Genomic DNA, 22306 nt, shown 5'->3' on the forward strand with positions numbered 1-22306 from the left:
AACACAATATTATTGTTATGGATTTACGGTTTGGGGGGTGATCTGACTGCAGCAGAGACAGGAAAACAATATAAGAAAAGACACTGTTTGCTGAAGGAACAGTGATTTTCCTTTCCTTGGTTGTCTCTATTTGGCAGAAGGTCAGAGCAGGAGGCTGGCTCAGAGCCTGCTGCCTGGCACAGCCCATGGGCAAGGCACGGAATGTCCCCACGAGCACACCAAAGTGACACTACTGTACACAAATCCCTCCTTCCATGAAGTGAGAAGGTAACGGCCGTCCCACGGGGGGTGGCAGGGGCACTTTGGTGGACAAAACGGCTGCGTCCCTCATGCTGGGAAGGAGCCCTCATCCTGCAGAGGTGAAGCTGGTGCTGCCAGGCTCACTGGTAGTAGATGCAGAAGGCGTGGAGGATGTACAGGAAGGTCGTGATGAAGGCGAATAACTGCATGAGAGGAAGAAGAGCATCAGCTTGGAGAGTCTAACCCCATTTCCTCTTGGTGCTCTCAACCCAGGGAAGCCTCCAGCCTAGAGCTCTCTCCAGCCTCAAAGAAGCAGCAAAGCCCCATGTTTCCTATGTTTCTATGGGCTGCTGGACCCCGAGAAGCCCACACTGGCTGCATGACACAGCAGAGAGGAGGAGCTGAAGCTCTGACCAGCGTGATGGGCTTGGGGTGGCTCTGTTGTAGCTTCAATACTTGCTCTTGCATCTCCCCCAAGGGAGTCCTGCCTGCCCCAAGGTGTGCTCTGCCCCACTCACCGATGCAGCACTGTTGAGATGGTAGTAAAGGGGTGAGTTGAGGTCGGACTCAGAGCGGATGGTCGCGTTGGCTTGCAGGACAGCAGCGCTCATGTACAGAATGGCTGTGGCACCGTGGTACAGACTGTCCTATAAAGCAAGGGAGCAGTGAGGATGAAAGCCTGGAACCATCCTCCTCCCATCCGCCCTGAGGACAGGCTCGATCCCAGCCCCTCCTTACCAGCACTTTCCAGTTCTCGCTGTTTCTGTGTAAGCCAAAGAGGTAGCTGAAGAACAGCAGCAGGGAGATGAGGGAGGAGGTGAGCGACACGTACATCACCCATCCCTGCAGCAGCGGGAAGGAGACGGAGGTCGCAGCGACGAGGATCCACACCCAGGCCCCACAGAACTGCCAGGGACAAGCACAGGCACCTCCGATGAGCACAGGATGGGGAAGGCCCCTTCTCCTCCCTGAATCCCTCCTTGCCTCTCTCCTGTGCCAGCCCCAGCAGCTGCTGGAAGCACTTGAGGCAGCATGGACCAGCCTGGAGCATCCCAGCAGGACAGCAGCACCACAAACAGGCACGAGTTTCCGTGAACGCTCTCGGGCAATACTTCCGAACATCCCTTACAAAAGGGAAAGGTTTGGTGCTGAGTTCAAGGAGACAGCTCCCTCTGAGGGCTTTGGCAGAGAGGCCAAAACATGGGTTTCTATCTGAGGAAAGCCAGCAGCGGCGTCGGCTCAGCCCTGCCCACTCATAAATCTCCTGGGTTAAAATCACAGCACGAGGAGGTCACCTCTGGCCTCCACACAGCCCAGAGGGAGTTGGTCGCGCTGGATCCACCTCAGGTATTTACAGTACACACAGAGCACGGGGTTATCTGGAGGAGCTGAGGCTGTTCTGTGGTGTTCCAGCTCCCCCCCATGAGACTCCCTGGGATGGGCAGCGGGAGCAGAGCCCACCGGCAGCTCCTGGCAAAGCCCAGTCCCAGCCATGGTGCCTGCAGAGCATGGTGATGTGTCAAAGTACAGCAGCAGTTATCAGCCAGTCCCACCGCCTGCCCTCTGGACCCGTAAGCAATGGAAATAATTAGGGAATGCTGCTTGTTTACGGGACACCCAATTGCCTTCAAGGAAAATCTCTATATACAAGGGCCTGCAGGGACAGGCCAAGGGGAATGGCTTGAACCTGCCAGAACAGGGGAGACTGAGCTGAGCTCTTAGGCAGAAGCTCTTCCCTGTGAGGGTGCTGAGGCGCTGGCCCAGGGTGCCCAGAGAAGCTGTGGCTGCCCCATCCCTGGCAGTGTTCAAGGCCAGGTTGGACACAGGGGCTTGGAGCAAGCTGCTCCAGTGGAAGGGGTCCCTGCCTGTGGCAGGGGTTGGAATTGAATCAGCTTTAACCTCCTTTCCAACCCAAACCCTTCTATGATTAACGCTGTCCTCAGGGTTCTTTCAAGGTCTACTCCCAGCTTTTCAGCCCCGCCATTCACTGAAGCCATTCTCATGGTGCTGTCCCGCAGCAGATCCCAGCATACTCACAATCTCGGGCAGGATGAACGCGTAGGGGATGGTTCTGAGGACGGCGGTGCCGGAGGGCAGGGCCGGCTGCGTGGTGGCCGCAGGGGGACCGGCTGAGGCCATGGCTCCTCGGCGGGGCTGTGCTCACATGTGTCCGCGCCGCTCCCGAGCCGGGTTTTAACCGGCACACCCGCGGCACGTCAGCGCTCAGGAGCCCGTGCTGGCACCGCGCCGCGGCCCCGGTCCCTGCGGCTGCATCCACACCCCGCTGCCAGCGCCGGGGCGGAGAGCGGCACCCAGCCCCGGCAGGTCAAGGTCTTCAGTGAGCGGGGAAGGAAACATCACATCCTACCCCAGGCTGGGCTGGGACGTTTCCTGCAGCCGGGTTCTGGCCCTGGCACGCTTTCAGGCCTGGAATGTTTTCGCTTCCACTGGTGGTGCCTCCTCCCCTTTCTGTTCAGGTTTCGGCTCCGTGTTCACATCAGGCTTCCCCACAGCCACCGCCTTTGAAACCTGCAGCCAGGTTCAAGCCAAACTAAAACAGGGAGGATTTAGGTTGGATATAAAGAAGAAACTCTTCTCTGTGAGGGTGCTGAGGCGCTGGCACAGGGTGCCCAGAGAAGCTGTGGCTGCCCCATCCCTGGCAGTGTTCAAGCCAGGTTGGACACAGGGGCTTGGAGCAAGCTGCTCCAGTGGAAGGGGTCCCTAGACCAGGGCTGGAATCGGGTGAGCATTAAGGTCTTTTCCAACATTCCATGTTCCATGGAATACTTTCTACAGCCAAGTCAGCACATTGGTAAAAGATGGAAGCATTTGCCATGGGCTCTGGAGGACAGCTACCGGCACAGTTTTGATTCCTGCCTCCTGGCAGATGCCCTTTGGATTCAACAAGCATGTGCTGTTTCTTGCAGAGGACTCTGCCTCAGCCCCCAACTCCCCAGTATCTGGTGGGATGAAAGGCTGAAGGTGGCATCTCTGCCTCAGGGCTTGGACAGGACGGAAGGACTCCAGTAACACTACAGCAGGAGGACGATATCCCAGTAAGATACCATATCTCTCTGCTAGGAGAGCCAAGCCATGCCCTAGGAATCGGCTTCTGCACCAGGCTCTTGTGCAATACAGAGCAAAGATTGACTCTGTGACATTCCTGATGGTGCAATCCCCTCCTGGGCTGGGGAAGTGCTTTGTGGCATTGCTGGAGGCTCCAGTTCACAAATGCTGTCAGTGGGAGCTGGCTTCAGTGTGCTGTGGTCTAGGAACACCTTAAAGCATTTCACAGCCCAGACAAAACTAGTGCCTGGCTCAGACTTGAGTCCGTGTGAAAAGGAGCCTTTACCATCCTGATCTGCCTTAGGAATACCCCACGGGTCCTTATCCTGCCCTCCAAAGTCAGCATATGGCAGCCACACACAGGGGAAACATCATACCCTGAGCTCTCAACAGCTTTTATTTGTGTTAGGTGGGTCAAGCACATTCCTATGAATAACCCAGCCTTTTCCTGAATGGGAAGGGAAAACACTAAAACAGTCTAAATACGGAGCAACCTCCTGGCTGCTCATTGGGCAAGAGATGGTGTTTTTTCCCCCTAACCTGGCTGACCTTGCTCAGCAGCATTCTTCAAGATCCCTGCTGTTTCCCTTGCCTGGTTGCAGTCTGCTGGGGTACCATGACAGAGAAGCTTTTGTTCACCCTGGTTAAACAACACTGAAAACAAATTGGAAGCTGCCTGAGAGGAGAAAAGTGCTGCCTCAGCAGTTCATAGAATCACACAATCCCAGCCTGGTTTAGGTTGGAACGGACCTTAAAGCTCCTCCAGCTCCAACCCCTGCCATGGGCAGGGACCCCTTCCACTGGAGCAGCTTGCTCCAAGCCCCTGTGTCCAACCTGGCCTTGAACACTGCCAGGGATGGGGCAGCCACAGCTTCTCTGGGCACCCTGTGCCAGCGCATCACCATTTGTTTGCCCAGCAAAGTATGATGCTCGATGTGGCCACAACAGGTACATGGAGTGCCAGCCAACCAAAGTCCTAACACTGCAAGTGTAGGGATTTGAAATGTAATTTCCATCAGTTAAACTGACAAAATAACTTCAGTATCTCTCAAAGTGTTAAATATGTAGAAATATTCATTACAATTCAGATAGTACAGAGTTTGGTGAGAATTTATTCATATTGTTACTCCGTTCTTCCATACCCTGAGCTGCTCTTCTGTTACCTATTCACACATTGTGGTCATCGTCCCTCGCTTCCCCCAGGAAGTCATAGGCCAGCTCGGAGATGTCGAAGGCTGTGTGAGTGTTCTCTGCTGCCAGCAGGTACTGGAGGGCCCCATCGTTCTCTCGGCTCTTCTTCAGGAAGTCAGCGATCACCTTCCAGCGCAAGGCCTCGGACTCTTCCTCAGCCCACTTGTAGGGGGGCAGGAGAGTGGAGTGGAGCAGCGGGAACACAGAGTCGTGGTACACCAGCACAAACAGGGACTTGAGAAACTCCCCATCTCTCTGCAGAGAGGAGTGTTTGGAGATGCATCAGTGCAAATACTGCTCCAGAAGTGCTGTCCACAGGAACAACACACAAGAAAATGTTCAACTTATCCCCAGTTCTCAGGATTACAAGAGGAAAAGGTCTGACCTTCCTAAGCAAACATCAGTTAGCTCGGGTGAGCCAGAAGCCCTCCATGCTAGTACAGTAGTGGAGTGGTTTTGATGATATTGCTTTTGTAATAGGTTATAGAACTGTAGAACCAACCAGGTTGGAAAAGCCCTTTAAGCTCATCCAGTCCAACCATTCCCAGCACTGCCAAGGCCACCACTAACCCATGGCACTGAGGCCTCGTCTCCACGGGGTGTGAGCACTTGCAGGCCGCGCTGCCACACTGGTGCTGACCCAGGCCAGGATGCTGGTGGCTTCTTGGCTGCCTGGGCCCAAGCTGCTCATGTTCAACTCCATCAATCAGCACGCCCAGGTCCTGTTCCATGGGCAGTTTCCAGCCACTCTTCCCCAGGCAGGCTCTGCAGGCACAGGCTGAGGCTGTTTGCTGTTGCCGTGGGGCAGTGCCACATCCTCCCACCTCAGCAGCCCAACCTCTGCTCCTTTCTCCGCTGCCCTAGGCAGAGAATTGCAGCAATCCCACACTCCTCACAGCAGCAGGTGAGGCTGCACCACAAGTGCTCTTGTTTCACTCTGTGTGGGGTGAGAATGATGCTCCCCCTTGTAAAGACCAGTTTCAAAACCTAGAGACTAAGAATCAATTATCCAACGCTGAAAGATCCCAACTGGACAAGATATAACTAGACAAGGTTTGGGTGCCTTGTTTTCCATATGCACACTGGTGGTGTGCAGTTCATATCTCAGCAGGAGATTCAGCAGCGAGAACCATGCAAGGAGGAGTAAGGGTTCACCAGGCAGCAATCCTGCCCTGGGAGTGGCACACAACAAATCAGGTAAAACTGGATGGTTCTGGGATACCAGGGAGTTACCAATTCTTTGAGCAGATCAGCTTTCATTTGGGATTAATGGCCTTGAAAAAGTGATTCTGACTCAACAGCGTGTTGGTTTGTTTGCATAAACAGGGTGAACTCCTTGTGTAGCTGTTCAGTAGCACACACAGTGAATGGAATACCCTCCTGCTCCCAAGAAAGGAAGTGTCTTGGATGAAGAGCCAAAGCCTCTCTGGTTCAGTTACCTACAGCCTCTCCATGTCCAGAGGGCAGGAGGTAGGAAAGCCTGGTGACATGGCCAGTTCTCCAACTGTCTGCACCCCAAAATGGGAGATTACAAGAGGCTGAGCCGAGGAATGGGCAGGATGTGGGGCCTTTTTCCTGGCAGACTGGGAGCTCAGAGGTGGAGGAGGGAAGGTTATTTTGTGGGCATACAAAGCCCCCTTTGAGCCACTGGAAAGCTTTTACCAGGCAAGTACTGGAGGCACCCTTTGGGTATGCACCTGTAATAGCTCCCCTGCTAACAACCCTATGCAAACACTGGGACAACAACTTGATGTCATATTCCTCCTTCTCCTAGTTTACTACTATAGGTACAGGTAAGAAATGTTAAGAACTGCATTTAGGTATCTGTTTTCTAAGTAACTGTATGGTGAGAGGAAAAGGTAACTAGCAATAACACTGACAGAAAGCTCCGAGTCTGATGTAGATTTGAATATGTCAGCAAAACCCCTGTAATTTCTTACCTTCTCAGATCTCTTCAGTGTTCTTTCTCTATCTGCCCAAGCACTCTAAAGTGAAATGAAACATTAAATCAGACTTGAGGTTGTGGAGATCTAAAGCAATTCCATTTCTAGCTGCAAAAATCTCTCTTAACTGCAGTCCCCCAGTGGGTGAAGCTCCTGTTGCAGTCCCACTTCCTTCACACTCCCATTCCCCCCTTGTGCCATGTTAACTGATTTAAGCAAACAGCCATTCCACCACATTGTACAGATACAAGGACTTGGAGATGTGGACATCCTGACACATCAGATGCAGTTGAACACTGTGTGGCTAACGTACTCGAAGTGCATCCATCACGTCTGGTTGATCCATGAGTTGAGGGAAAGTTGCTAGAATAGGATTACAGATTAAATCTGAAACAGAAAACAAACATGTTCATGTTTAAGGAGGAAATGGGATGACTCTCAAAGTACTGACATGTCAAGTTATTCAGCACATTCCCTCCCCTCAGACTATTCCAAAGGGAAGACTGGCTGTAATAGTACTTTAGTGCAGTGGGGAAGGTGGAGGAAATCTCTAACAACTGCATCCTCTGTAGCAAGCTCCCAGTGGCTGAGAGACAGTTAACTGGGAGAGGAGAGGCACAAACCCAACTGGTTTAGTAGAAGCCAGAGACCTTTCAGGTTTCCCCTAGGGGCAGGCTGAGGTGGTTTTCCTCTTTTCCACACCTGTCTTTTTATAAACACCTGGAATTGTGCTGCTTGCCTTGGATGTTGTGCATAAACACACGCATTCTGCCTTAACCTGCCTTGTCTGGTGCGCCATGTTCAGTCCCAGCATCAGCCAGGCTGGAAAAGACCTTTAAGATCATCAAGTCCATCTCTCCATCAAAAGCCCAACTCCCTCCTGGCTCCATCCTCCTCTCAGGCACTTGTAGGGAGCGATCAGGTCCCCCCTGAGCCTTCTCTTCTCCACACTGAACCCCCCAGGTCCCTCAGCCATTCCCCATCACACTGTGCTCCAGGCCCTGCACTCAAGGGTTTCAGATAACTGGGTAAGGAGCAGCACAGTGCATTGACTGAATGGGGCACATCCCAAATGGCAGTGGGCTCCTGCTGGGGCTCCTGTTGGAGCTGAGCTGCCCCCCCTTTCTCCGTTACAAAGCACAGCAAGTCTTGAGCCACAGAGGTCCTGTGCTGTCAGCATTTAGTTAATGACATTGGGAATAAGGTTACTAGAGTGCTACAAGTGCCATACAGTGGAATGTTGGTTGAGGTGTTTACTTTCTCTTGTCAGTTGAAGTATTTAAGTCGCTTCTTCATGTTGAAGTTGGTGGGAAGTTTAGTAAACACCATTTACTGATAACATCTGTCCTGGGTTCATCAGTAGCAGTCATTTTTCCTCCTTCTTAGTAGCTGTTGCAGCACTGTGTTTTTGACTTTCAGCCTGGGAACAGAGCTGATAACACAGATGTTTAGACTGACCAAGGACTTTGTGAGTCTCATGCTCTGCCAGGGAGGAGGAGAAGCTGGGAGGAAGCAGGGACAGGACACCTGACCCAAACTAGCCAAAGAGGTATTCCATACCACAGCATGTCATGCCCAGGATGTAGAACGGAGAGTCCCCAGAAGGGCTGGATCACTGTGGGGTGGGGGCAAGATACCGGTTGGTGAGCGGTTGTATTCTCTTCCTTGTTATTTCCTTTATCATTATTATTGGTGGTAGCAGTAGTGATTTGTGTTATACCTTAGTTATTAAACTGTTCTTATCTCAACCCGTGGGAGCTGCATTCTTTTGATTCTCCTCCCCGTCCTTCCAGAAGCAGAGGGAAGAAAGGTGGGGGGGAAGTGGACTGCGTGGTTCTGATTTACGGCCTGGGCTTAAACCATGACACATTGCAGGGAAGCAAGCCAGATCTGATCACTCCTGTGAAGTATAATGAGCGTTTCAAGATGCCTATTTCTGAAGTGATGGGTGGTTTTGAAATAAGAGAAATCTTCTTTTCTTATACCAGGAAATGGCTACCAGAACAATGGCTGAAATGCTGGGGTAAAGCTTTTAACTCATTTCAAACAAAGACTGAATCCTAATGGATGTAGTTTAACTCCAGGAGAGGCCACCAGCCTGATCTGGTGTCCTACATTATAAAGACCAAACCAAGTAAGTACAGCAGTTCAAAACTGGCCTTCCAAAATGAAGCATTTTAATGTCTCTGTGATGAGTTTATTAAATAAGGCATTAATTTAAGAAAGGGGCTGACTCTCAGGTACTGAAATCAAGCATACACAGGATGTATATTAAAGGTCAAGAAAATGAGGAAGGGAGTTAAGTTATGCACACCTTTGAGAGATGATTGTGTAATTCAGATGCCTACATATGGCCAAAGATTGGAAGTTTAAATGTTACTAAGTGCATGAGCACGTATCTGCCTTAGGAATGGGTGATGATTCAGTCTGGAGAAGACACAAGAAGATCACTTCCCAGCACCACTATAAATTCACCTGTAGTACAGTTTGTAGTACAGAAATGTATTTGTTCCCTATTTCAAATTGATTTTAAAATGGAGAAGACCATAAACTGCTACAGTCCTGTTGAAGGGAAGATGGGAAGGACTAAGGTAGAGAGTTGCAAAATCAGAGCAAGACACTGAGTTCTAAACCCAGAACTCTTCCTCTTCTGTCTCTCCCTGCTGCATCAGCCAAGAAGTAAATAATAATTAGAACACCCTAAAGAGGATGACTTGGCCTCAAGGATGAAAACATCTGCCTGAGCTCCTCTACAACCCAGAAAGAACAGGCATACATTGGAAATGAATGAGTAAACCTGTGTGCAGGTCTGATCTCTCATTGCATGGGTGGTGAAAAGGAAACATTCATCTTCCAAATAATCCTTTACCTCTATTTGCTTTTTTTTTTACTTAGAAATAACCCTTTACCAATCCAAATAGGCTTTTTTAATGAGAATTTCACTCAAAGCACTTCATTTGCTACATGAACTGATGTCAAACAGGGCAACACAGTAGATATGAGTTGAAATATTACTGGTTTGAAATGCAAACAGGCTTCCCAGCAAGAGGCTGTTCTCTTTTATCAGCTGGACAACAAGTTTGTGTTTGTCCCCACAACACCTCCAGACTGAAAGGCAAAACACTGAGCTCCACAGGAGCAGCTCTTACCTGTGCTTTGGAGGCTTACTCTGTCTTTCAGGAGTGCATCACCAAGGATTTGTCGATAGAATAGCAGGAGATGGCTGTAGCACATGCTGCCGATGAGTGTCTCTGGGAGCAAACTGGGGGGAAACAACGTGCGGTTGAGATTGTCAGTGAAAACTGCTCCTAGGAAGCATTGTTCACCAAAACCTGAGGGTAAGGATGGCTTCATGGGCGTTATTATTAGCTCATATTGGCACCTCCACTGCTTTTGAAGGTGCACATTGATACAGCTACAAGAGGCAGGCTCCTGCTGTTGCTGTTTTCAGTCTTATCTAAACTTAAAACCTTTTTGTATGTGCTCAACAAAACAGCTGTAAGCATCAAACAGAGATCAAGCACACCATGCGGGTGACATGACCCTCAGATTTTCCCATAGTTAGTGTTCCAGGGAAGGGGAATACTTTAGATCTCTGGGACCATTCTAGGCAATCTGGACTACTTCCCCATTTCATGGCAGCACACACGAATACTTACTATAGGATGTCTTTTGACTGCACGCTCAATGACCTCAGTCTCAGTAGAAGCACAGGCTGTTTCTTGAGTGCCATGAACTGATGGAAAACACCACTGCCTGCTTAAGAAATAAATACCAAATAGAAAATCAGCCAATTTGAGAGAATATGAATTACATTACAAGAATGGACATTTGCATGTGGCAAGAGGTGATTTAATGAAACTGGAATGGTTTAAGGGTGGTCTAAAACCAGGAGGAATTGAAGATCTGAAAATACATCACCATGTGGTCTAACACAAACTATTATCAGTCTCTAGCATGGTGGAGTCATAATCTGTGTGGAGCAATGTGGAGGTAGGTGTCCAAATCCAGTATAAGGGCCTTCTGGAGCTTAGAGCGTGTCACAGCTGCAAGTGGACATTGTTATAGCTTCCACAGGAAAGCCATGACTGCCCTCATCTGAACACAAGTGGTCTCTCATCTGAACCAACTCTTAGTGGAGCTTTATTCAGCCCCCCAGGGAAGAACCAGTACAGATGTTCTGCAGCACATGCATGCACATGTGGAAATTGTGCAGAAGTGACAGGGGATTGATGGCTGGGAACTCCAGAGCAGTGTGGCTGCTGAGCCTTGTGCCATCCGTCACCCCATGGCTGATAACTGATAACTGATAACTGCAGAAAAACTGATAACTGCAGTTAAAGAAACAATCCAAAACACTTTTCAGAGCTAACGCTCAACCTGCAGACACTGGAATGACAGAAACAACACTCGCACAGTTCTGAAGCCCATCAGCCCTAACAATCAGAGGATCATAGAATGATTTTGGTTGGAAGGGACCTTAAGACCATCCAGTTCCAACCCCTGCCACAGGCAGGGATGCCTTCCACTAGAGCAGCTTGCTCCAAGCCCCTTACAACCTGGCCTTGAACAACACTCTTGCACAAAATGAGAACACCCAAACCAAAAGCAGACTGTGGAAACTGTATGGTAATGGGAGATAATAAGAACATGCTGTAAAACACGTATAGCTTTTGTTGGGTGGTTTCTTTTATATAGTGTTGAGAAGAAACCATACCTCTTCTTGATATTGATGGGTCAACCTCGACACCTCTCTCACAGGGAGTCCCACCATTTAATGGCAGCTCGTACATCCTGTGAAAGAAGAGCAGCATGGTTGAAATAAAGAGGTGTGAGGATGTGAGAGAACAGCACAACCACTGTCTGAGAAATTAAAACCAGCTGTCAAACAAAACCTGACCCGGTGCTTGGTGTATGACTAGGGTTTGCCATGAAATGACTGCACCTACTTAAGTATCCAAACCTCAAATGGTAAGTTTGGAGCTAGTTGATTATATTGTAAGAAATGAGCAACATTAATTCTTTCCTACAGGACACAAATATTTTTCTTCTGTGAAATTTAGCAATTGCTTCACCATAATGCTCTTGAGGAGTTGTGTATGTAGCACATTTTAGACAGGGGAGATTTAAAACATTGAAGAATAACATCACCCCAGTTCTGTCATGAGTCAGTCACTGCTGAAGCAAACATGCAATTTCACTCTAGATACCACAGTTAACTTAATGATATAGAAAGCCAATGTTAGAGATCAAATTTAGATGAGATTTAGACTTATAGAACAGTAGAGGTCTCCTGTGGGTATTTTTCCTGCCCTGTAAATCCAAATACGTTTAGAATACACACACATATGTATAATTCATAAAAGACACGTATTGCAAGCCTGATCTACACTTACTCATTTCAGTCAATCAAGAGAAAGCTTTCCTACATTTAATAAAATAGAGATCTGTACATTTATTACTCTTTAAGCTTGTCGGACCCATGGACTAACCGTAAATCAGCTGCACAACACAAGCTTATTCACACTGTCCAAGTGCAGTGAGAGATTCGTTCACAGAAACTCCCACTTGCTTCCAAGTCTTAGAAACCAATCTCCTCATTCTCACATGGAAAGGGATCTACAGCAAAGCACACGGAGAGAATCAAACAGGCCGTTGTCGCCTTTGATTCAGGTGATGATTCTGCTTTATATAAACAGGACTCTAAATAACTCCCTATTAACTCAGAGAATTCCATAGTTCTAATATTCCACTGAAGGTTATTTTTAAACACACAAACTTGCAACATCCCAAACCTGAATCCTGGGGTCCAGGGATGCTTTTCCCACACAAACATGGTAGAACATACACTGGGTGTGGAAACAGGTCCAGGATTCACACTGAAAGACCCAATAGCCTGGATTACACCTGCCCCTATCAGTGTGTAAGTATAAAATAGGAACCTTACTCCTAGCCTAAAATAGATGTATATACGTAAGCATGTAAATACAGAGAGAGAGAAGGAAAACAATACTTACTTGGCAGGAACAGGCATTCCATTAGAAGTAAAAAGCTTCAGGAATGCCCAGCCACAGCTCAGCTCTCCTCTTTCACCTGTTGACTAGGAAAATATAGGAGAAACTAAGTTATTTGAGCACCTAAACCACAATGAATAACTGACCACAAGCAGTGGTTATCTGATCAGGATATCTGATCACAAGCAGAATAATCATAGAAAAAGCATAAAAATGGTTAAAACCCCCCAGATTTGGGCTAGGCAGCCACTGACTGTGTCACGTTCCCAGGTGTTTGAAGGCATTTACCAACCAGACACAGTTATCATCCATGAAGATATTTAAGAGGCAAGGATTTATAAAGCCAAAAACCACACACTTAAGGGAAGTCCAAAATACATCAAGAATTGGTCCTTTGCAGTCCCATTGCACGAGATCTTTGCCAGACTAACAAGTTATTTCAGTAAGTAAAGGTACATTCATGTCCACCAGGCAGAAAGTCTTTGATTCTCTAAACATTGACTAGAACTAAAGGTTCCAAACCCAACATCTCTCCTCTCTCCTGGAAGCCAAAGGCATACAATCTTACAGGAAGCTAGGCAAAGTTCCCCTAAATTCCCATATAGATCCCACAGTTCACTGCTGGGATACTGCAGCTTATGTCTCCCATGGGGCAGGTGGTTCCCTTGATAAACTGTGCTTGGAATGATTTCTGCTGCCCCTTCACACACTCACGTTGCGAATGTAAGTGATGCCAAGCTCAAACAATAGACCAATGTCTGCAGCCAGGGAGTTGGACCTGACAAAACAGTCTCCATCCAGCAAGCTGGGTAAAATGCCTGTTACCTATAGAGAGGGGAAGCAATAAGAAAAGTCAATGTATCTATTAAAAAGAAACAACTCTAATTTTTAAAGGCCACTGAACACATCACTTATATAAGATCTCAGAAACAATCCATTGCATATAAAAACATGATGTGCAGAGAAGCAGTTTCAGTTGAAACCTTGCTCCTTTTTTGTTTCATCTTACCATGAAACACAGCTCTGCTACCAAGGTAATTTTGTGCTATTAAACACAAACACATTAACAAGCTATTAAGGAACTTTTGATGTTAAAAAGCACTTAATTCCCTCCAAGAACACAGCAACAACTGGGGTAAAACATGACCACAGTACTGCTGTGATGTGGCCCTGCACAGCACCTGGAACATGGCACAAAGATTGTGCTCTTTCATAATGAAATCAAGCAGAAGCTCACATGCAGATTGCCTGGTCTCATCCCTTCTCCATGAACACCATGCACCATGTGCCTGATCCTGCTCCAACATGAACCAGTGCCACCAGTACCAGTCCCTCCAATTAATCCTGCCCCCCCCCAGCTCTTCTCTCCCAAGTGTTTTTGCTAAATCACTTGGTTTAGTTCGAATTCATGCACTTCAGCAAGTCTTTTCTGCGTGTTCATTGTGGTTGCAGTATGCTTTATGTCAGTGTGAATACCAGAAGTAATAGCTGTCACTAAATCAGAAGCTGCAAATAGGCACTTCCTGGCTGCGTCACTCCCTGAGGGTGGCACCTACCTTGGGAGAAAAGCTCCAGGTCTGAGGGTTTTTAGGTTGCCACGTAGCTCTCACTGTGTGAATGTTACTCAGCACCTAGAGAATAACAGCAGTGACAAAAGCTAAGACAGGTTTATCTGGAAAGCTTTGTGGCTGTAAGAAAATGCAGGATTATCCCAGATTAATCCAACACTGCACACAACAAATAAAATCACACTTTCTCGTCAGCTTTATCAGATGGTTTCAGTTTAAAGGACTAGAGAGGAAGTTTCCTCTGGAGCCTGAGTGTTTTCAGAGTGCTTTCCAACCATTCCCGCTTCATAGACACCAGTAATAATCCCTTTTCCCCCAAGAGGGTTCAGTGCAGCTGCAAGGAAACTGCTTAGATCCTGTTCTATAAAGCTGCTCCACACAGGGGAACACCCAGGATCAAGGTCGGGGTAGGGGGGAATCTGAAGATGACCCTGACCAAGCTGTGTGCCCGCTGGTCCTAGGAGAGAGATCAGCCCAGAAACACTCATCTCCATAAACAGAAAGGACAAAGAAGCCTCAATAGCAGGAGGGAAACTGAAATGATGCCTCCAAAAATGATGGAACGGAAAGAATGGGAGCCCCAGCTCCTCCCAGTGCTGCCCAGGACAGCCCCAGGGCCGGGTGTGACTCTCATGGTGATGAGTCAATGGGAGCTGCATCACCTGCAGCCTGACAGGGGCTGATGCTGTGGGGTGAGAGGCTGGTGTGAAGCGGAAGGGCACTTTGGGGCAGAACATCACTTACTATGGTGTGTTCAGGGGAGAAACCCAAAGCAGGAAAAGGGAGGGAATCAAGGTCCTCTGTGGAGCAACAGGGGTGGGATAAGTACACGTCTGGCCATGCCCAGTGCCTGTCTGTCCTGTTTTCTCATTCATCCCCATTTATAACTACTTGTCTGTCTTGGAAGTAAAGGATCTGTAAGGTCTCTTCCAACCCGAACCATCCTATTCTCTATTGTGATTATATATTGTGTGATTATATATATATATGTGATTCTCTATTCTGAATGTGTGTTTGTGGACATTTAGGTGCCAGGGGCCTGCCAGACCTCAGGCCACTAGGACCAATGTGTCTGTGATGGCTGCAAGTGTGTGATCACAAGCAAGCCAGACTGATCAGAGAGTGAGTTAAGCAGCCTGGGAGGCAGACTGTGTGTGTGTCTCTCTCTGAAAGGAGTTGGCTACCAAAGAAACCAGAGCAAAGAAAGATCCAGATCTCATTGAGGCTTTTTCTGACAGCCAAACAACTCACCCGGTTGCCATCAAAGAGGCAGAGCCGAACATGTCTGCTGAGAACCTGAATGCTGACTCCTGGAAGAGGAATCATTTTACAGCCACATAAAGTTACAATCAGAGATACTCGAGTTGGTCTGGGAGAGATCTGAAATACAAACAGAAAGAGGGTTAAATCCATGGGGTCCTCCTGCACGTGGCATCATTCTGTGCTTATCTACTGAGATGATCAAGTGTAGTGTTCACTACACTGGATTCTTCTAACCAAATAACTTTGGTAGTATTAGCAGCAGCAGCAAAATTCCTTTGTAAGCCTTTAGCTCTCTTCTAAGGAGACTCCTACAAACCCACAAACTTCAGATGAAACCCAGCATGACAATTTGTACCCATTTTCTGCCTATCGGAGAGCAGGAATTGTCAACATCTACTGCCTAAGGAGTTTGGATTGACACTGAAATCTGTCATCTGCCTCACAGCAATATTTACCCATCAATATCAAATACTGCTAGCAATTCCTCTCGAGACCCTGCCACCTCTCTCAAACCAGAAGCACCAAAGCTTTCTTACCAGCAATACTCACAGTATCTTTTTCAGCATCCCACACCAGGTCTTTGAAAGCCAATTGGGATGCAGTGAGTTCAGGCTGCAGAAAGTGACTTGCTCGAAACTGACTGCCTACGAGAACAGTGATTTTAAAAACTTATTATTTTTCATGATCTTTATTGCCAAAAGATGAACAACACCCCAAAATTCACATGTGGCTAGGTCCATTTGGATATTTGACTGGTCCAGACAAAACGATGGAGGTATCTTCCACAAGCACCCTTTAAAAGGGCAACTTTCACTGTTTATAAGTATTCTGCAGTGTTTCGTTCCTATAAAGCTATTGGTTTGAAACAGCTTCAAACAAAAAGGCTAACAAAAGATGAGGTGTGCAATGTATTTAAATGGGAAAGAGACTCCAAAAGATTTCTGAGAAAAAGGGAAGATTAAAAATCATCATTTTCTGCAACACCAACAGGAAGTATCTTCCAAAGAGGAAAATCTTTGCAATCCCTCAGGAAATTTGTCATTGCCTCCATGTGGTTGGGATTTCACATATAAATAAATGTAATAATAAGTATAAATTGAAACTTAATTAAAGAACAAAAAGCCTTTGATACATTATTTATGGGTCAGATATAACCTGTACAATTACCCAACTACAATTAAGCAATCCTGATTGGATCCCAATAGGCTGTAGCCAGGATAAGAAACTCTCCACAGGCACTTGAGAATCCTGCAGTGGAATTATGATGAGAAAACCTTAAATACTCACCTTCCTCCAAGAGCTGGAAAAGTGTGGACAGACGGAATCCTGCAGGAACAGCTCCTATGGTTGTCAGTACCTCTACTGTGTCATTCTGTTAAAAAGTGAAAGAAAAAGGGTATTGGTATTCCTGCTGTGTAACAGTGAATTCTGTCCTAATCCAGAACTCCCACACAGCCAGTATGACAGACATGGGACAGTAGCCACCTCTTCTTATGTGAACAAGGGGGAATGGCTTGAACCTGCCAGAACAGGGGAGACTGAGATGAGCTCTTAGGCAGAAGCTCTTCCCTGTGAGGGTGCTGAGGCGCTGGCCCAGGGTGCCCAGAGAAGCTGTGGCTGCCCCATCCCTGGCAGTGTTCAAGGCCAGGTTGGACACAGGGGCTTGGAGCAAGCTGCTCCAGTGGAAGGGGTCCCTGCCCGTGGCAGGGGTTGGAATTGAATCAGCTTTAACCTCCCTTCCAACCAAACTAGTCCGGGTTCTATGACCCATCCTCAGGAGCTCTGTTTCATGTGTGAACCCAGCCAGACTCCTGTTTTGTTAAATTTCAGTTCTGTTTCAAAGCAGCAGAGCAGCCAGCTACAGAATGAAACCACCCCCTTGAGAAAGAAGTGGTTTAGTACTGCTGTGGCAAAACAACAAAAGACATCTTCTTCGCATCTTCTTTCAGCCACATGGCTTGGGCTGCAGCCTATTTCTAAAGTGTCAGAGACATTTCTGTAGCATTTCTTGCTACAAAACCACAAAATAGAGGATGTTAATTAAAAACAACAGTGTGGAATATGAGAAACAGTGTTTGGTAAAGGCAAACCTTGTCTAAAAATAATTAACATTATGGTAGATGAAGTTGCCATGCAAGAGGTACACCTACCTCTGTGATAGCTCTTCTTAGAGCACTCCAGTGAGAATCAGTTCTGGAAGAAAAGCACATATTTTTATGATACATCATCCTTGTGTGGACAAGAAAATAAACATTAAACATTGCTTTTCAAAGAGCAGCAGCTTAATAATCGTATCTGAGATACTAATAATGGACATTTCCAGCCACTAAGACCAACTGCTGGACTATCTCATGAGCTGAATACACGAGCCAGTTACACTTTGATTTTATGAGGGGAAAAAACATAATCAAAGGGCAAACTAAAGCAAAACTCCCCAACAAACCCAGTCAAGTAAAAGCATGTCTGCCCACTGATAACAGGGCAAGTGACTGCTGTGCTGGAAGGAAAAGTGCAAAGAACCAAATACCCTGTGAGATATTCTCACTGTAAGAAATGTACCACCAGATTTAAGGAAGGGGAAGAAGGATTTGACACTTATTTGCTGTCACATCACTCCATTTACCTTTTTTTTATTTCAGTTCCATCTGCTGTTTCACCCACTACTTCTACCTGTTCTTCACTTTGCTCTGGGCTTTCGTCATCTTCCTTATGAACCTGTAATTCACATTCAGAATGGCAAAGTGCTTGATTTCTTCACAGCTCTGCTCTTAAAAATGCTTTCCGCAACCACAGCATGTGTTAATAGTTCAGAAGAGGAGATTTTCTGTCTGTGATGTGGATTCTTTAAAGAGAAATACATCAGCATCATGAAGTCGACATGCTCTTTAGTTTCATTGTGAAGAGCTCTGTTCCACCTGATCACTCCAAACTGTGTACGCATGTCTAAATGTTCATCACAAGTGTACACATATATAATTCATAATATATGTACATATACATAATAGATGTACACATATATTATGCATATATGTGCATAAGTACATAAACTAGCAAGTTACAAAGCTTTAAATTAGAAAATACTCCAACATTTACATGGAGTCACATTCCATGTAAATTAGGAAAAGCCAAATAAGACCCTTGGAGTCTTCAGAGCTGATCTTTAGTGACAAAGACTATGACCTTCATATTCAAGACACTTCTCTGGACTTGTATGCCCCAACTTCACAAAGCACAAACATACTGCTTTTGCCAGTTGCCTCCACACACATGGATACAAACATGGTGTTAGTTCCAAATAACTGGTGAAACACTGCTGTGTGTCCCCAGGTAAGCACTGTGATCACTTTTATGCAGCTGTATTATCATTACTATATATATAACAGAACAGAGGTGAGCCTGGGACAGAAGGAGGCTGCAGCACACTCACCGCAAGATAGGTTCTAGGGACGAGGCCTCTCTCCCCTCTCGAGTTCTCAGCTACCCACCAGCCATCTGCCTTCTTGTCATGTATGAAGAGAATTTCCCCTTTCTTGCCATCAAAAGGAGACAGAGACAGAAGAGAACCAAATATTTCAAAACAGCTCCAGGCACAATTAAAAGTAACAACTCAAAAGCTTATTTCTTCCCACAACAAAGATCACACAGCAGATCCACGGCTACAGGACGTGGCAAAAGGACACTGGATTCCCCAAGCCACTGCTCCCCAGATGCCACAAGGAACTGGCTGAATCCCAGAAGCATGAGATTTAATCATAGCTGTTGCTTAACACAGAACTATCTGCATTCCAACAACGTTTACAGAGCCACATTTACCGTGAATGTGAGATCCCCTTCTTGCTGCGCATCAAAGTTCCCAACTGCAATACATTCCTTAACATTTGGATTGTCCAACAATTTATCTTCATCATCATCATCCTCTGCTTCTTCACTCTCTTTCTCCTCACTACTTTCTTCATCTTCACTCTCATCCTCTTCTTCATTTTCATCTTCTGATTGAGGACCTTTCTGATGGTGCTTGTCCCTACCCAAAATAAATCAAATTTAATTATTATTTTAACAAAACTTGTTGGAATTACTGTAGGTCCTTGACATACAGGCTTCTCTGCATTATCCACATCCAGAATTGTCATTCCTGTATTTTACTCTCTGTCCTGATCTGAAAAAACTCCCAAATCCCAGTGGTGTTTCCTTTTCCTCCCTAAGTGTACAGACAACAAGTGTGATGGGGAAGGGCTGAGGGACCTGGGGGGTTCAGTGTGGAGAAGAGAAGGCTCAGGGGGGACCTGATCGCTCTCTACAAGTGCCTGAGAGGAGGATGGAGCCAGGAGGGGCTGGGCTCTGCTCCCAAGGAACAAGGGATGGGACAAGAGGAACCGGCCTCAAGCTGCACCAGGGCAGGTTTAGATGGAGCTGAGGAACAATTCCTGCCCCAAAGGGTGCTCAGGCATTGGAACAGGCTGCCCAGGGCAGGGCTGCAGGCACCGTCCCTGCAAGGGTTCACAGCCCGTGGAGACGAGGCCTCAGTGCCATGGGTTAGGGGTGGCCTTGGCAGGGCTGGGGAGCGGTCGGACTGGATGAGCTTAAAGGGCTTTTCCAACCTGGTTGATTCCATGATTCTATGACCACACTGCATCCTCTCCCCTCAACAGCCACACTGTATTTCAGCCATGAACCAACACCCTCAGAGAATTCCAGCCTTTTGTTCATGGCTGCATCAAGAGAACAAGCCCCACAAGAGCCATCTCATGAGCACTTCTTCCTTAACTGCATGTTAAGGTAATAAAGGGGATAAGCTAACTGTTTCTCATGGATCTTTCCAACTCTACACATTGCACACTTCTAATTCCGTAGAAGCACAAACTGTATTTGTTTAAGCTACTTACACTGAGGACTTCTTGGTCATGTTACCCTGATCCAAGCCAAGAACAAGTTTCTGCAGCTGCAGAGAGAGTTTTAGCAACAGCTTTTCTTCTTCTTCTTTCCTCTGATTGTAGTTCCCCACAGGCGCAGGCTCGTCAGCCTGAGAAAGAATCATAGAATAGTTAGGGTTGGAAAGGACCTTAAGATCATCCAGTTCCAACCCCCCTGCCATGGGCAGGGACACCCCACACTAAACCATGGCACCCAAGGCCTCATCCAACCTGGCCTTGAACACTGCCAGGAATGGAGCATTCACAACCTCCCTGGGCAACCCATTCCAGTGCCTCACCACCCTTACAGTAAAGAATTTCTTCCTTAGATCCAATCTAAACTTCCCCTGTTTCAGTCTGAACCTGTTACCCCTTGTCCTGTCACTACCGTCCCTGATGAAGAGTCCCTCCCCAGCATCCTTGTAGGCCCCCTTCAGATACTGGAAGCTGCTCTGAGGTCTCCACGCAGCTTCTCTTCTCCAGGCTGAACAGCCCCAACTTTCTCAGCCTGTCTCCATACGGGAGGTGCTCCAGCCCCTGATCATCCTCGTGGCCTCCTCTGGACTTGTTCCAACAATTTCATGTCCATGGTTGTGTGAACAACACAACCAATTGCTTCAAGAATCAAAGTCCCCTATAAAGTGAATGTTCCAGACTTCTTGTACAAGCTTTCACCCTCCTGTGCTGCTCTCCCTCCCCACCTAGTGACATCCTGCTTCCCCGTTTACTAAGGATATAAATGGGTCTCAGAGATCCCTGACTGGGATTGTTTGGTGCTTGGCATTGGTCTTGCCCTGACTCATCTCAATGGAGGCTGATGCTCTCTAACCACTCTCCATGATGAATTTTGGAGAAAACCATTAACAAATTCACTTCCGTACTTACTTTTTTCAGGTCACGAAGAGCATTTGTGTTCTCATCCACCAGTTTCTTCAGCTGCATGCATCTGCATTGAAAGCAAGGCAGAGAGATAGTGTTTTCTTCAAATTCTCACTGAAACATGCCAGTTTACTCACAACTTCACCCAGTTCCATGCACACACAGCTTGCGAATGCCAATACAAGCGCAAGCATCAGCTTAGCTGATGACTATTACCTGTGATGTGCAAGTTCCCACTTAAAACTACCTCAGCCCTTGAGGAAGCAGCCAGCCTGTTCCTTCTGCCTGGAAAACAGACGAGTGAGATGGGGCTGGGAAGAAAGATGTGTAATTAGGAGGAAAATGGAAAGGTGTGCGCAGGGAACCGGCTGCTCCTTCTCCTGATGCAAAGGTGATGGGAATCATGGAATCATTGAATGGTTTGGGTTGGAAAGAACCTTAAAGCTCCTCCAACTCCAACCCCTGCCACGGGCAGGGACCCCTTCCACTGGAGCAGCTTGCTCCAAACCCCTGTGTCCAACCTGGCCTTGAACACTGCCAGGGATGGGGCAGCCACAGCTTCTCTGGGCACCCTGTGCCAGCGCCTCAGCACCCTCACAGGGAAGAGCTTCTGCCTAAGAGCTCAGCTCAGTCTCCCCTGTTCTGGCAGGTTCAAGCCATTCCCCTTGGCCTGTCCCTACAGGCCCTGATGAAGGTCCCTCTCCAGCATCCTTATAGCTCCCTTCAGACACTGGAGCTGCTCTGAATCTGCCAGGTCTTTGCCCAGCGCTGCCAGGAGACGTTTCCCTCCACCACACGGTCTCAAGCCACGCTCCCTGCCCGCGGGACGCTGCTATAGACCGGGGGAAGGCTGAGGCCGGGTCCCGCAGCGCCCGCCGGGCACCGCCTCACCTCAGCGAAAGGGCCTCCCGCTGCCCGGGGACCGGGGCCGCCCACTCCTCCTGCAGCGCCTCCACCTGCAACACATAAGCGGGGCCGTGAGCCGCGGGGCCGTGAGCCGCGGGGCCGTGAGCCGCGGGGCCGTGAGCCGCGGGGCCGTGAGCCGCGGGGCCGTGAGCCGCGGCCAGGCCGTGCTGTTCGGTCCCACCCCGGTACCTGCTCCCGCAGCTCCCGGCTCCGCCGCTGCACCCGCTGCAACGGGCCCCGCGCCCGCCGCGCCGACATGGTTGCTAGGCAACGGGCGCGGCGGCCCGGGGCGAGGCCGTCACTTCCTGGGCGAGCGGCATGTCGGG

The 22306-nt window shown here is 47.9% G+C and overlaps 2 protein-coding genes across 5 annotated transcripts; both read right to left on the reverse strand.

Moving 5' to 3' along the window:
- Nucleotides 1-335: 335 nt before the first annotated feature.
- On the reverse strand, nucleotides 336-2430 carry MALL (mal, T cell differentiation protein like). Its single transcript, XM_080616359.1, has 4 exons — nucleotides 2278-2430; nucleotides 979-1146; nucleotides 759-887; nucleotides 336-443 (listed from the first exon to the last, which is right to left on the reverse strand). The coding sequence occupies exons 1-4, from the start codon at nucleotides 2377-2379 to the stop codon at nucleotides 381-383; spliced, it is 462 nt and encodes a 153-aa protein (XP_080472485.1). The 5' UTR covers nucleotides 2380-2430; the 3' UTR covers nucleotides 336-380.
- NPHP1 (nephrocystin 1) lies at nucleotides 1023-22238 on the reverse strand (the record flags this gene model as incomplete). 4 transcript variants are annotated; one of them, XM_080616349.1, is made up of 21 exons in its annotated part: nucleotides 1023-1146; nucleotides 4470-4752; nucleotides 6438-6482; nucleotides 6754-6827; nucleotides 9590-9702; nucleotides 10100-10199; nucleotides 11158-11234; nucleotides 12458-12540; nucleotides 13169-13279; nucleotides 14011-14085; nucleotides 15274-15402; nucleotides 15835-15929; nucleotides 16573-16657; nucleotides 17436-17478; nucleotides 17909-18000; nucleotides 18713-18814; nucleotides 19099-19306; nucleotides 20169-20305; nucleotides 21081-21141; nucleotides 21966-22030; nucleotides 22170-22238. In XM_080616349.1, 20 exons carry the CDS (start codon nucleotides 22236-22238, stop codon nucleotides 4474-4476), a joined length of 2043 nt encoding a protein of 680 aa, XP_080472475.1. In that variant the 3' UTR covers nucleotides 1023-1146; nucleotides 4470-4473. The 4 variants fall into 4 exon arrangements, with proteins under 4 accessions (XP_080472475.1, XP_080472474.1, XP_080472476.1 ...); XM_080616348.1 differs by lacking the exon at nucleotides 1023-1146 and having other exon boundaries at nucleotides 4396-4752; XM_080616351.1 differs by lacking the exons at nucleotides 1023-1146; nucleotides 4470-4752 and adding an exon at nucleotides 5152-5262.
- Between the last annotated feature and the right edge of the window lie 68 nt (nucleotides 22239-22306).

This window comes from Psittacula echo (genome assembly GCF_963264785.1).
Source record: "Psittacula echo genome assembly, chromosome: 4".
Taxonomy (NCBI): Eukaryota; Metazoa; Chordata; class Aves; order Psittaciformes; family Psittacidae; genus Psittacula; species Psittacula echo.

Excerpts from the sequence above, each read along its gene's own strand:
- MALL (XM_080616359.1), bottom strand. The coding sequence starts at position 2,379 with ATGGCCTCAGCCGGTCCCCCTGCGGCCACCACGCAGCCGGCCCTGCCC. Across the intron at positions 1,147-2,277 it reads CGTTCATCCTGCCCGAGATT|TTCTGTGGGGCCTGGGTGTG; the intron begins GTGAGTATGCTG and ends TGTCCCTGGCAG. Across the intron at positions 444-758 it reads ATCTCAACAGTGCTGCATCG|TTATTCGCCTTCATCACGAC; the intron begins GTGAGTGGGGCA and ends CCTCTCATGCAG.